General features: G+C 41.9%; 1 protein-coding gene across 1 annotated transcript in view; it reads right to left on the reverse strand.

Moving 5' to 3' along the window:
- zcchc24 (zinc finger, CCHC domain containing 24) overlaps positions 1 to 14,438 on the reverse strand; it is a 48,303-nt gene that overhangs the window by 6,920 nt on the left and 26,945 nt on the right. Inside the window, exon 3 of the mRNA XM_089012525.1 lies at positions 1,609 to 1,773. Coding sequence (XP_088868651.1) covers positions 1,609 to 1,773 — 165 coding nt within the window. The remainder of the gene's footprint in view (positions 1 to 1,608; positions 1,774 to 14,438) is intronic.

Below are 14,438 nucleotides of genomic sequence, written 5' to 3' on the forward strand. Positions count from 1 at the left end.
TACTCATGGATAAGTGCGACTCAAATAAGAAAATATTTATTTTTAAGATCCGATGGAATCCGGGAAATGCAATTAGTTTCCTGGGACCTGGTTTAAGTGTCAAAAACACCAAATTAATTATAGAAATTCAGATTTTTATTACATTTTAAATGAAACCATATGTGATATATCTTAGGTCACACTCTCAAAGACCAGGTTTGCCTGGCAGAGTCCACGAAAGAAACATGAACCTATCTGACCTTATGGACATCAGCCATCTTGGGTCAAAATCATAATTGTTGCCTGGTCCTGAAAAGCCCAATAACAAGTCAACCTTGCGGCTGCCTACTAAAATCAGCTTTCGAGAGATTCTGATGCATTTTAGACAAAGTCTGGGAAAATGTGACTGAATAAAAATCCCCAGTGAGAGTTGGAGAGGTCTTCTTGTTTGATTGGTAGTGTAAGATCAGCTTAGTGGGGAACTTTTGTGAGAGTTGAAGGAGTCTGGTGTTATTTACTGAAAGGTTCCATACATCCGCCCGGGTTTTGTGAGTTGAAGAAGGACGCGTGATTCCGTGCAAGCCTCGTATTGTGAGGAAGTCTTGCTTGATTTAGCAAGAGCCTTGAGGTTTGAGGATGTCTTGGGTGATGTCACTTCTTATTAAACAGTTTTAAGGCTCAAAATGGTTTGAACTGTGGGATGTATTCATATACATTTGAGTCCAAAGTCCAAATTGTGGGAGCTTTATATATATTGGCCCTGTCCCCTCATTTCCCTGGAGGACTATAAAATGCTTACTTTGGATCTGGCCCATTTTAGATCAAAAACGACATGGCAGCTAACTATAAGACAAGTCCCTATGTTTAGGGTTAAAGGACAACCGACATCACTTTTTTGTTTCGTAAGTGAAATCAGAAAAACGTTTTATAGCATCTAAAATACCCAAAACACGCAGTATGATATTTTATTCAAATGCAAAACACCAATAAAAATTACTTAAAGTGTCCAAAATCTGCAAAAAATTGAGCTGCGAATTGGGCATTTTCCGAAAGTCCCACCCCCAGTTTGTGACGTCACCCCAAGACGTCTTGCACTCCTGGAGAATCAAAACAATGGCTTCAGATTCGTAGAATATGAAGCCAAATACACATCCAGTTATGAATATGATTCAAATAGTTCTGAAGAGGAAAGCATACATGTTTGCAATTGAATAAAGAATTTATTCCGTGCCATTTTGAGGCAACATTCGGGGGAAATGTATCACCAAAAAAGAGGCAGAAAATAATAAATTCCTTATATGGAGCTTGGTCGCCCTATTCTAGCTCTTTTTGGTGCAACATGACGTTTACAGACCAAACAGGCACAGCAAAATGCATTGACGTGATGGAAGGACTGCTACAATGTGTCCTTTTTTCGGTCAGGGGCGTTCCTTCAGTGACGTCACGTGCGGACTCGTCACCAACTCAAAAACAAGACTTCCGGAATATTCAGCGCGAGTCTTGAAAAGTAAAATATAGCTATATGCGGTGGAATCTTTGTAAAATACGCTCAGTTGAAGTCATTTGAAGCCATTTTACAAATTATGGACACAACTTGTCCGGAGACGTTGGTTGTCCTTTAAGGCATACCTGCTTGTGTGGGTAGACGTTGATGTGGCACTTGATACATTCTTGTCCCATGTTTGCCCATGAGTTACCGCTCATCCACTTCCTCTTACATTTTGGACACTTGTATTCGCCAAAGCATCTCTTCTTGCCTTGGTAGGGGGTCAGGCCTTCTCCTTTGGGTCGGGCCTGCAGAGAACAAAGCCCTATCAATTTAATACACTCCCAATAGTACCCCTCTCCCATTCCATGTTGTTTCATTTTGCAGCGGAATAACGATGGTAATATTTCACCAATGGGGCGTATCTATCCTTTAATTACTAATATAACAAACTTCAACAATTGCATACACACACAATTGGCTCAGTGCGTGCTTTGTGGAAATGACGCACACGTTCATTGCAGCTGGATGATGAAATCATTCCTGTGATTCTCGAGGGGCAGATAATAGGGAACAGTCACCCGAGGACAAAAGAAAAAAGAGCTGGGAGGAGTATGCTCGCCTAATTCCATGTTGGCAACTTGATTTATTTAAACCACGACGGAGTCGGGAATTCACTCCCTTTCACAAATAAAATGTATGTTGTCAAGAAATCTATACTTGCGGTTGCAAACTTGGACGTCATTTGCTGAAGAAAAATAAAATATACCGTATTTTCCGGTGTATAGGGCGCACGCCCAATGAATGGTGCATTTTCAAACTTTTTCCATACATAAGGCGCATTGAACTATCAGGGGCACCTTCAAAGAATGAAGACCATTTTCCAAATAATATATAATATGTATGTATAATATATAAAATATAAGGCACACCACATTATAAGGCGCTACAGTAGAGGCTGGGGTTACGCACTACTTCTTCTATGGGGGGGAGTCGGTGGGTGTTTCCAGTAGTTGCGAGACCTGTTGTGGCTCAATATTACTTCACATATAAGATGCACCTGTGTAGGGTCATCTTTTGAAGAAAATCAAGGCTTTTGGGTGTGCCTTGTACACTGAAAAATCTGTTATAAAATCCGGTATAAGAAGCTTAAGAGATCATTATTTATGTAACAAAGAGCGTACAGAAAGTGCTTCAGAATGAATGACTCTCTGTGTCTTTGTTTTCATATTATTTATTTAGGTTTTTTTTTGTTTTGGCTTCAAGATGGTGCCGCGAGAGAGGCTGCCTTTCCAGCAGCTCTGGTATTTTGTTTTTCTACTTCTTTCATTCATTTCATTTTCCTTTCATTACTGTACTGCTGTGAAATGTAAATTCCTCCACTGCGAGACTAATAAAGGCAAATCCAATCCAATCCAAACCGATTGGACAAGCATCCAGCTGCTGTTAGCTCATAGCCATAGAGCACCAGCCGAAGGAAAACGAGGTGCTAACCGGAGTTAGCGATTCACCGCTTGGATAATGGTGTCGGTTGTCCTTTCAGAGCGTGCATAGAAGGGATGGGGGTGCACTGCGCATTCCCCGGGCTTTTCTTGGTTCGCCCGAGCTCATGTGTGAGTAATAGCAAGTCTAATCAGCAGCATCTGGCGCTGTCTTAACAAACGTCAACACTTTGCATCAGCACTTGCGAAGGTGGCCATAAGTTGCAACGGCTGTGCTTCGATGCCCCCCTAGCTCCCCAAACTGAGAAAAAGAATGACCTCAACCCTCGCGATGCCCCACCCGAATCCCACTCACTGTCAACCTCGCATCCCTCGTCCTAACAGCACGCAGGCAGGGAAAATGTGACTTGGCATTCGAGGCAAGACAGGTCTGATGACATTTTGTTTGGGCGCGCTCTTGTCTATTTAGACTTTACATTAACAGCCAGTGCAAGTCCTCATTATGAAAATATACAGAGCGTGTAAAAAAAGTCTACACACCCGTGTTGAAATGGGAGGCTGGGAGAAGGCAGACAGCAACATTCAAGAAACCTTCAAGATTTCTGGCATGGGGCAAAACGTGAGATTTTATCGGAATCAAAATGGCCAATGCCACAACCTTCCACCCAGTCAGTGGTGTGCATAGTCCCCAACATTGGAGAAAAAATATTTATGTTCAGGCTAAACACAATTGTATTTAAAAAATAATAAAAAAGCTGTAGCAGCTGGCATTTTACCTGCAACAGTCAAATTTAGACCACAGTTAGAGGAAGCCAAACATCCACACATTATTTCCAAGACCACTTGCTCCAATCAAATCCCTCCGGCATGTTACAACCGCAGCAGGTCAGAAAAAACTCTCGTCAGGATCATTCCTTTCAGGCTCCTCACTGCTTTCCAAGCTTCAATTTTGACTTTTGGCCTCACTGCGCTCTCTGTCTGCAGCTGTATGTTTTCAGAAGGGGGTGACGCTCCCTTTGGAAGATGCTCGTAACGCGCACAGAGCAAACAAATCCACTGCAAGTTGATGACTAACTGGTTTCGGTGACGCCAGATTCACTGAGTGCAGAGAAATGTGGTCCCAATGCACATGACTAAGTGGAAACAAGACAATATAAATTCACATTAGTGTCACACACAGAAAGTGCCTCGCCCCAAATGTGCTAACAAGACTCCACATTCTATACAAAATAAGGTACACAAGGTTACCTCTAGGCACTTATGACATACTATATAAACTCTTGGGTCTTATTATCCATGCATGCATTTTAACCCGTTTTATGCACAAATAAAAAGAACCTACATCAGGATTTTTTTGGGGTCTTGAGGCATGGGGGCGGGGGAAATAATAAAGGTGGTGTATCGGTGCAGGGTTCGATTCTGGGTCCAGCTTTCCTGTGTGGATATTCCTGTTTCATTCCACTTTCTAAAAATGTGCATGGTGGGTGAATGGAAAACTTGAAATTGTCCCTTGGCATCATTGTGAGCTCAAAAAGTTGTTCATCTATGCAGTTGGCTTCCAACCAGTTCAAAGTGTACCTTGCCTTGCCTGAAGACTACTGGGATAGGCTCCAGCATGCCCGCGACCCCCGTGACGATAAACAGATTAGAATGGATGGTTGGATGTCCAATCATCAATCCAGTTTATTTGATCCCATTAAAGTAATTACCTAAAACAACCAGCTTCCAAAAATAAGGCAATCTACATGTAAATGGTTCACCATATTGTATTTATTCCTTTATTTATTTTTACAATATTTTTTGACCTGTACTGGGATGTCGAGTACTTTTCTAAAACCAATCAGATTCAACTTCTTGGATTGAATGACTGTCATGAATAATCAAACATTGTTTGAAGCATAGCAATCCTGCCCAGAGGAGTTTCCGTGGATGAACTGTAGCTCAACTTCCCCTTTCTGATGTCATGTTCCAACAGCAAATTAGCTGAAATTGAAACAACTTGTAACACGCTGCTATTTCCCAACAACCGACTTTTCCTGTACGCTGAAAAAACTCACATTAGATGATTAAATAATGAATAATAATGCCCATATTGTTGACCAAGTAATAGTTAATCGCTTTGTGGTGACGTTGAACTCTACTCACTGTATGCGGAGTTGTGGTCAGTTCAATTGTTAGCACACTTGCCTCTGCCGGAGGTCCATGAAAGCCAACCTGATGTTTTGAACACACACTGTTGCTTTTCCATGTTTTGATGACCACCCAAACATGATGACCCACAAAATATCTGGACTCCTGTGCCTCAACATGCTTTGGCAGAAAAAAAAGTTGAATCGTTTGGACCATTGACTAATGCGTTCACACTCCATTTTCATTTCACTTTGAGCCGCATGTGACAACTCCCAACTCCTCGCTGCGAATACAACAAAAATGTTTTAGTTCAGCTCGATTTCCAGGAAAATAAGCGTAGCACCTTGGCTTTGAAGTAACGTTTACAAAACTGTCATCATTTGCACACAGGCCGTGGCCACTTTGATGCAATTGCGTCATCGCACTGTGCAAAACTGGACACAAGCCTGACCTCGAGGCTCTGTTTGCTTTTCCTCGTTGCAAAAAAAGCCTGGCTGGCCGAACTGAGAGCTAAGAGGGCCTATGCGAGCAACTAAGTGGGTTAGCGGCAAGGCCAGCACTTTCGAACAATCAATCGATTGAGCGGCTTTGGTTGGAGAAGATTTTGTGTTTGCTGTGTCACACGGACAGTGGCCGCTCACCTAAAGTCAATGTTTGTTTTTTATGTTGGAGACAAGCAATGAAAGTGTGCGTGTGTGTGTGTGTGTGTGCGTGTGTGTGTGTGTGTGTGTGTGTGTGTGTGTGTGTGTGTGTGTGTATGTATGCGTGTGTGTGTGTGTGTGTGTGTGTGTGTGTGTGTGTGTGTACTGAGCAGAGTGACCAACAAGAAGACATTTTCGCTCCACCGTCACGTCAACCACATCCTCCTTTAGTGCTATAAGGACACACGCACGCACACACACACACACACACGCACACACACACACGCACACACACACACAAACACACGCACACACACACACACACCGGGATTCATTCAACTGTTAAATGAGGCATGTACCACAAACACCCATTGACTGATGCAATCTCAATGCACAACATGGCCACACACAAGCACAAACATACTGCCACAGTCCCTCTCGCCTCCCGCTCACCTCGAACACAAGCACACAAACACATACCAACAGCAGCACACACACGCACACACACGCGCACACACACACACACACACACACACGCACGCACGCACGCACGCACACACACACACACACACACACACACACACACACACACACACACACACACACACACACACACACACACGCACACACTGCGTTCCACATCCGCAGCTTTGTGTTCTCTTTTGAGACAACTGCGGTACTCCCACTCATCCAAGCCTACGATAATACATGATTCAACGCCTTTTATCGCAGGATTCATGAGATTGTAACTGTAATAAATAGAACAAAATACTGACGGTAAAACCACCCCCTACCCCCCCAAAAAAACTGAAATGGAACAGGAGGAGCCGATGAAGCCTCCTGGTTTGTGTCCCATAGCAATGGCCGTTCAAGACCTTGAAACTGACCCTGACAGAGAATTGTGGGGATTCTGCCCTGTGCTTGAGCAGTTAAGGGTTCATATCTCCCCAGCGCAGTTATTCTTATTAAACTGACTGACATCCCGAAATGCGGGCAGATTTTCTATTTGTATTTGTCTGATTCTTCTCACATGAGGAGTTGCACAGATGGGACAAAGCGACCTCGGAAAAATATTTGCAGCGTCCAAGCACATACCTTCGGTCAAAAGTATCCATCGTGTGGATGGATCACTGATTTTGACACGTGGGCATTGTCTTGGGAAACGTTTGCCTTCCATTGGACTCCTTTGAAGACAATGTGCAAATGTTTCTTGTCATGTTGTCTTGTTGCTCAGCAAGAATTGCTTTTGGGAAACAAGATGCTGCTAGAGTCATTGAAAAATGTATTCAATATAATGACTTGATGCTATTTAGGCAAGGGCGATTGTGCTTTTGTAATTAGCACTTCTGTCCCCAGCCATGTTGTCCATCAGCTAGCGACAATGGATGCATGTTGATTTAAATTCAACAACATTTGGTTTCAGCTCCTTTCTCCTCAAGCAGCTCATGAAAAATAGGGTGAACTTTCAAACCCATTTCATTTCGAGGTGTTGTAGCTAAGTTTAACTCTTTCAGGGACAGCAATGACTGCAGTGGACAGCTTATTGCATTATCAGGTTACATGGTGCATGAAAGGGTTAACTGGTCTGTTGTAAAACATCTCCCTGAAAGGGGTTCCTGGACCCAGAAAGTTTCAGAACACTTCTTCGAATGTACCTTGTTCAAGTTTGTTGGAGTTTAAAGTCATGAAATGATAGAATTAGCCATAGTCACATGTTAATAGGAGATGATGGGCTTTCTGACACACACAGGTGATTTAATGTGGGAAATAAAGTAAAATAAATACATAAACAAAATAAAATCTGGGTAGTATCAAGAGGGCCTTAGCATGGCTTGGTACTCGGGCCCGAACAAGAACCATGGTCATCTCCGCCAACTGAAGGATTGAGATGGAGGAAATCTAAATCTGAAGCAGATGGCCTCCGTGGGGGTTGAACAGACCTCGTTTAAAAAAAAAGTAGTCTGGTTTCAATTAAGTCATACATTTTTGAAAGGTGGTGGTGTGGATGGGGGGTAACTAACCACTGTAGCTGCGACCACAAATACAATGTATGGGACTCATCATTGCGTGGAGGAATGTGGGGACAAATCTCCTATTAAAAACAAAACAAACACACACACACGTTAGAAATCTCAAGCATTTGCGACGATGCAGTTTTAAGCGCACAATTTGACGGTTGATGAGATGATCCTGTCTAGACGACAGACACTTCATCCGTGAGGTTGTAAAATACCATGTAGTCAATTTCAAATTACAAAGTCCAAGGATCGAATAGTGTCGACCCATTTAGCTATTTGGAAAAATCTGCTCCAAAAAATGTCTGAGGACCGGATCTGACCAGGCCTTAAACGGCGATGGGGATTGTGCAATTTTGTCTGCGATCTCACATTCCAAGCCAAGAGTAAGGAGCAAGCGGACGGACACCAGACTCGACACTCCCTCACCCTCACCTTCAAAAGTGAACCCTTGATCCTTTGTCTCTAGCACTGGGATAGTTTTGTCTCCGTTTAATATTAGATGTCCCGTCCAAGTCTAAACCGTGAGCAAACATTCCCACAGCCGAAGATGGTTGGGAATGTCTTGCTCTCTCTAAATATTACAGAAGACTTCTTACCTGCGGTTGTTTTAGGCTCAGGTTATTGGCAGTGGTCCGTTCATGGATGATAAACGCAGGAATAAACTGCTGACTCAGCTTTTAAGCAACCGTAAAATCAGCTTGGTGGACGAAACAATGCCAAGGCTTTCGGGAACACTTTGTAGTAAGTAGTAAGACATAACTTGTGATATCTCGTTGGCCAACCGCAGAACAGGTGATATTACACAAGACTTCATTCATCCAGCTGGTCATTTTCTTTACTGCTTATCTTACTGATCCTACCATGTTAGCGCTGCATTAATCTTCGCATTTCACGGACATAAAAATAAATAAATAAAAAAAAAATCAAGCGAAGGATGGGAAGAAACGGATTGAAAAGGAACCATCACTACTGAGTTGTTAATGGAGTTGCCAGAAATATCAGAAAATACATTAATTAATTAAAATAGCAGACATTTCCAGGAAGAGAAGAAGTAATTATTCTCTGGCGGCATCGTTCATGATACTTGAGTGCATGCAAAATTGGGATCCCATGGGACAAGAATCACAGGCAATGATTTGGTCCAGTCACAATGTGGTCTTTCTGCAGTAATCTCTATTATCAGTGTGATTTTTTTATATTCATAAATATATCAGTATCACATCAATGCTGCCTCAAGTCTTCCTGAAACGTATAGTTATTCATCTTTCCAAGAATCATTGTGCAATTTTTATCCTCTCAAACTGTGTGGTAACAGTTACAATTTGATTCGGTGTCAGCAAGACAGTGCTGCAATCCAAAAAGATAAGTCTTGACAAATCTTTGACATCTGAAAACACAATTCCGTACAGATTTCTCAATGTTTTTTTCTTATATCATCAACAACATATGAAGATTAGGATTGTGGTAACTGTCTTTGATTGCCTATGGGAAAAATAAATCCAGTGTGTGTTTTGATTCTAACATAATCTTCCTAGAACACTCTGATGCCAGCCAGTATTGTATTTAACTGAACAATACTGCTGCTGAGAAGTCCCATTAGCGTGAATATGCCAGAAATTCGTCATTGTGTCGTTCTTCTTCAGGCCTCATTTGTAATGATCAATGGATCCACTCAGTAACCACACGTGGGACATAATTCTTATTGGACCACCGCAACATTCAGAAAATCTGGCAGTCGCACCCTGAGTTGTTTCCACTTCAGACTTATGTCCTCTCGCTCCTAACACATGGCTAAAATTCGGTGACATTAAATTCAGTGTTCATCATGAGCCCCTATGGTCCTCGTTTTCGCCCTATTTGAATAATGCTGCAGACGTATGTTCTTCTGAGATGGAACACCAGATGTGCCAAAATTGTTCATCTTGAAAACGCTTCAGATTGGAGGATCGGGTGAAGTGAAAACAGATTGTGCATTCCCGCTCATTTTCATGGCTTTCCTAATGTAAACCTTTCGTAACACAAACAAAGTAAATGGTTGGTTTAACTAGAGCTGCTCTTAGAAAAAGAAGTACACAAACTCGAAGATCTTTATGATTGTTTGACATTCTTTGGCATGTCTCAATGTTCCCATCACGGTAAAAAAAAAAAGTTATGCTGTCATCGCCGAGACCCAGACAGGTTGACTGAATCCAACAAAAACATCCCATTGAGCGCAGCGGTAAGACGCTGTCAGAGAATCGAAGCCTGAGCTTGTTTGTCACACTGCAACGCAGGCATGTTGGCCAACCGAGACTTGCAGGAAAAAGAATGGTCGAGGGTTGACCGCATCGATGTGAAAGAATTGTGGAGGAATGACGCAAAAGCTCATAACAATAAATAAAGACAAAAAATATTGTGTTGGCTCTCTACTTGCAGTATGACTAGACTGAAATCAAATCTTGCGATCAAAATCTGCATTTTGTGAGAATCTTGGCGGATTAATGGATGTTATTATTCTCCAAGTTCAGTCAAAACTACAAATTAAAACCACCCTTGATAAGTTTTATCTTATCTTGATTTTTACAGTGATGGTTGCGCTACTACCTGCTGCTTGGTTATGTTTTGACAAGTAGCTAAGTTGAAAGAGTCTGAGCGGAAATCGGAGGAAAATGAGGAAAATATTGAGTCATGGCCACCTTCTGTATGCAGTTAGCAAAGGGTGACTGGAAATGGCTTTCATGACTCGCCATGGCCGCCTCTCCATCTTCATTCATTTTGTGTCTTTTTGGGCATCAGATTTTTAGCGCACTCATGATAGACACAACTACCAGAATACATGTTGCCGAGGCTACATTTATCATGCTAATTGTCCGTATATGAACGACATGTGTCTGACATCAGAGCATTTCCAGAATAAAGCGGGGAGGATATGTTCATCAGCCTGCGTCAGTCCGAGCCCAGGGCGCCCAAAGCCCCCCCCACCCCCCCCACCCCCCACACACACACACACACACACACACACAAAATGACCCTGTGACCACCTCAGCTGTTTCTCACTGCACACAGAACAAGCTTTTTTCTTAGCTGTTTCCGCTGCTGGACTTCACATCCCTGAGGCAGGGCCAAAACCTCAGCCAGGTGCATTATGGGAGGCTGTTTATCAAGCTCTAAATACAGCCACTGTTTTTCCCGTGCATCTTTTTCACCAGTCGACGCCTCCTTTGCGGGTGCAGCTGTCTCTTTCGACTGCGTGCGAAGAAAGGTGGCTGAGGCTGAAAGTGACAGGAGGGCAACAGGTGTGCTGTTCAAAGTGATCAATCTGCACTTGCCGCAGCACAATGCCTCCTTGTTTATGAAAACAACCGCTTCCTGAATAAGGTCGTTCAATTGAGATTGACAATATGAGGGGAAAAGCAGGCCAGCCGTGTTCAATAAGAGGCAATTTGTTCACAGGGGTGCTAAATGATGCAACTTGTAATAGGACAAACCATTACATACTGTATGTTGGAGGTATGATGGCTATTGGTGGGTGAAATATTTTCAACACTTTTTCTCTCAAAATCCACGTGAACCGTTCACTGATTTGTCTCATCCCCAATCCTGTAGAATGTTAGGATGAAAAATCACAAATCCATCTGTTTTCTGGACCGAGTGAGCTGAAAGTGAATTTCTCCTGACTTTGGGAACCGGGCAGGACCACATCCTTGACTGGTCTCCAGGAACCATCCAGACAAATTCGAGCAATGTTTCCCTACTCGGGTAAATGATCATATTGCAGGGTGGTTGTGGTACACACTTAATATTTGATTTCCAAAATGAGTCAAAAATATCAGCTGAAACAGGACCCCGTCGACAAAATGATTTGCGTGCGCTTCAACTTGTTTCCTTCGGTGAGAACAAGTATTTTTATGCCTCGTGATTTCAATTTGAATGCCTGCTCAAAGGGCACGTATGCAAATAATTAATAAATTGGACCTCATTTGAACATTTACTGTGGTAAATGTTATTGTTTTATGAATGACAAAGACATGGTTATTTCTTTTCAAGGAAAGATATCTAGTGTTCTGTTAATTGCTAATCCAATCCAATTGTCAGTTTCTAATATCATGCCTGAGAATCAAATGTTAAAACTAAGGTGCCACTCATGAAGAATCGACCATGAACTGATGAACTGTTTTTGTTAGAATTTTATATTTGTCAATGTGAGTCCACGTTGGTGTTCGTCTATACATGCCCTGTGATTGATTGGCAAGTAGTCCAGGGTCAACCTCACATCGTATCAAAGCTTAGCTGTGAGCCTAATGAAAACAAGCCCGTGAAAATGGATCGCTAAATGATTTTTAGCGGAAAGCCATATCCTGTGTCGACATACACATTCAGGTAATTTGACTTCATTAGATACATTTGTGGTATCTTAAAAGATTACACATCACCATACGGCACTGATATTTGGTCCTGACACGGGTTAGGTGCCCTGCAACTGGACAAGACAGTAAAGCCTACAATAACCCTTTCAGGAACAGCTGTTTCTACAGTGGACCGCTTATCATATTATCAGGTTACTATTAACGGTGGATGAAAGGGTTTAGATATTACCACTCAAACATAATGAATAAAACCAGGCATTTCAATATCAGTCAGATTCAATCACCCACATGTGCAATTACGACTTCAAACACCATTGCATATGTTTGCGACAACAAGTTTACGACTGCCACGCGCAAGCTGACAAAGCATAATGACTTTTCTGAAACCCTTTCCACAATTTGGAAACAATTATGAGCAGCATTACAACACAAAAGCAAATGTTTTTTATCTGTTTTAATCCTGCGTCGCTGGCGTTGGGGCCCCACACTCCTGGGCTGCTCCCCAGCGTTCCGGAGTGTTCCGATCGCTAGCTGCTAGCATCTGGAAACCATCAGTGTAAACAAAGGCGGAGCGGAGGAGCTCCGGCCCCGCTATGCCCCTCTCCGCATCCCCCAGGACACCAACATAAGAACACCAAACCAGGCCCAGAACCTACAGTGTGTGTGTATGGGAGGCATGCGTGTCCTCATCGCTTGACTGCTATTTGTTTTGGCCGCCGTTCATCAAGAGATAGATTTTCAGATACAGTGGAAGAACTTCAAGTGTTTGCTCGACTCTTTTGTTTTCTCATTAAGCATAGCGTTTCTGATAAACTCTCTAATAATTGCTCCAATGTGATTCCACTTGGCTTGTTAGCCGTCAGTGCCACAAGAAACTAGATGTAGTTTGAACCCAAAACCCGTCTGTAAAACAAATGTCCAGAATCCAACCATGCCTGATCTATCTGCGATGCATGACACAGACAAATTTTTTTTCATCCATTTAGCCTTTCGATAAACACGCATTGATTGTACTTTTTTCCATGTGGCTACAGCTGCCAAGATGTAGTTCCTGTTGCTTTTAATCCACCAAAAAAGAAATGCAATGACATACACACAGTCTTTTAGATTACGTGTGGTGAGAAAACTTCCATGCTAATTTCCTCAAGAAAGCAGTACACACACTTATATCTATCTGTAAATAAGTAAACTAGGCCTGTTGAAACAGGCAAGAATATATTTATCTGTTTTGTTAAGTACAAATAAATACTTTAAATGAGAGAGAAAAATAGCTAATCTCAAGTGCAATCAGATGCATGAGCAAAAGTTCAAAGCCTTGCTACCATTGAAATCTACTATTTGTCCATATTCTTGTACTTCATGGTAAGCATTGCTCATTTACATACTGTAGTTATAAAATTGAACAAACAATTTAAATTTTGAGCTAACAAGCCTCGCGACAAAACTACATTTAGTTGCGTTAGTGCTTTGAATAAATGTTGGTAAAGAACAATACAGTGAGACCTCAACTTACAAACACCTTATCTTACAAACGTCAAATTTATGAAAATTAAACCTTATAATAAGCACTATTTTCATAATACACACCCACCACGGCTGGCAGAGTGATCTTCGGCGGAAGCACACGACCGAATAGCACCAGAGGTTAAGTTACCAACAGTACTTATGGAAGGTGACTCTCCTTCCATAAGCCAGCAACGACCAACAAAAAGGTAAATAAAACTTTATTTTACAGCACAGTTTATTTCTTTAATTACAGTCCTCATGTAATGCCCCTCTCTTTCCAAACAGCAATTCCCTTTGACCTTCGACCTCCAACACCATTCCATCAAGCCATAAATGACCATCACAAATGTAAATAAAGTGACTTTATGGTACTATGCAGTGTATTTCTTTCATTACAATACAATAGCACATTTATTATACATAGAATAAGGTATGTTGTGTGTAGTTTTAAGCCTTATTTAGTTGAAAAGTATATGTTATGGAAACCCAGGAACGGATTATTCCCATTTTAATGGTTTCCTATGGGAAATTTATTTTTGAGATACACACTTTTCGCCTTACACTGTCTGGGAACGAATTAAGTTCGTAAGTTGAGGTCTCACTGTATACTAATGCTGCTTTATGAGTCATAACTCTTCCTGATAAATTGTGTTTTAAAACTGCTAAAACACCTAAAGGAATGAAGTTGCAAGAGCATATTGTTCCAATACTTGTTAGCTAATTAGCCAAGCCGCTAGTATGAAAACGGTTGTGGTAGCTGGACGAAATGTTCAATTCCAGTTCTTTATAGTTTTATAAAGTGCCTCAATAGTTTATGAAAAGTCTACTGTTGCTGTGGCGGCTAAAAATTACCCAAATAGAAAGGTAATGCTAAGTGAGCTTGCGCTGGT

This window comes from Hippocampus bargibanti, linkage group LG13 (assembly GCF_051943395.1).
Source record: "Hippocampus bargibanti isolate YZ-2025 linkage group LG13, ASM5194339v1, whole genome shotgun sequence".
NCBI lineage: Eukaryota > Metazoa > Chordata > Actinopteri > Syngnathiformes > Syngnathidae > Hippocampus > Hippocampus bargibanti.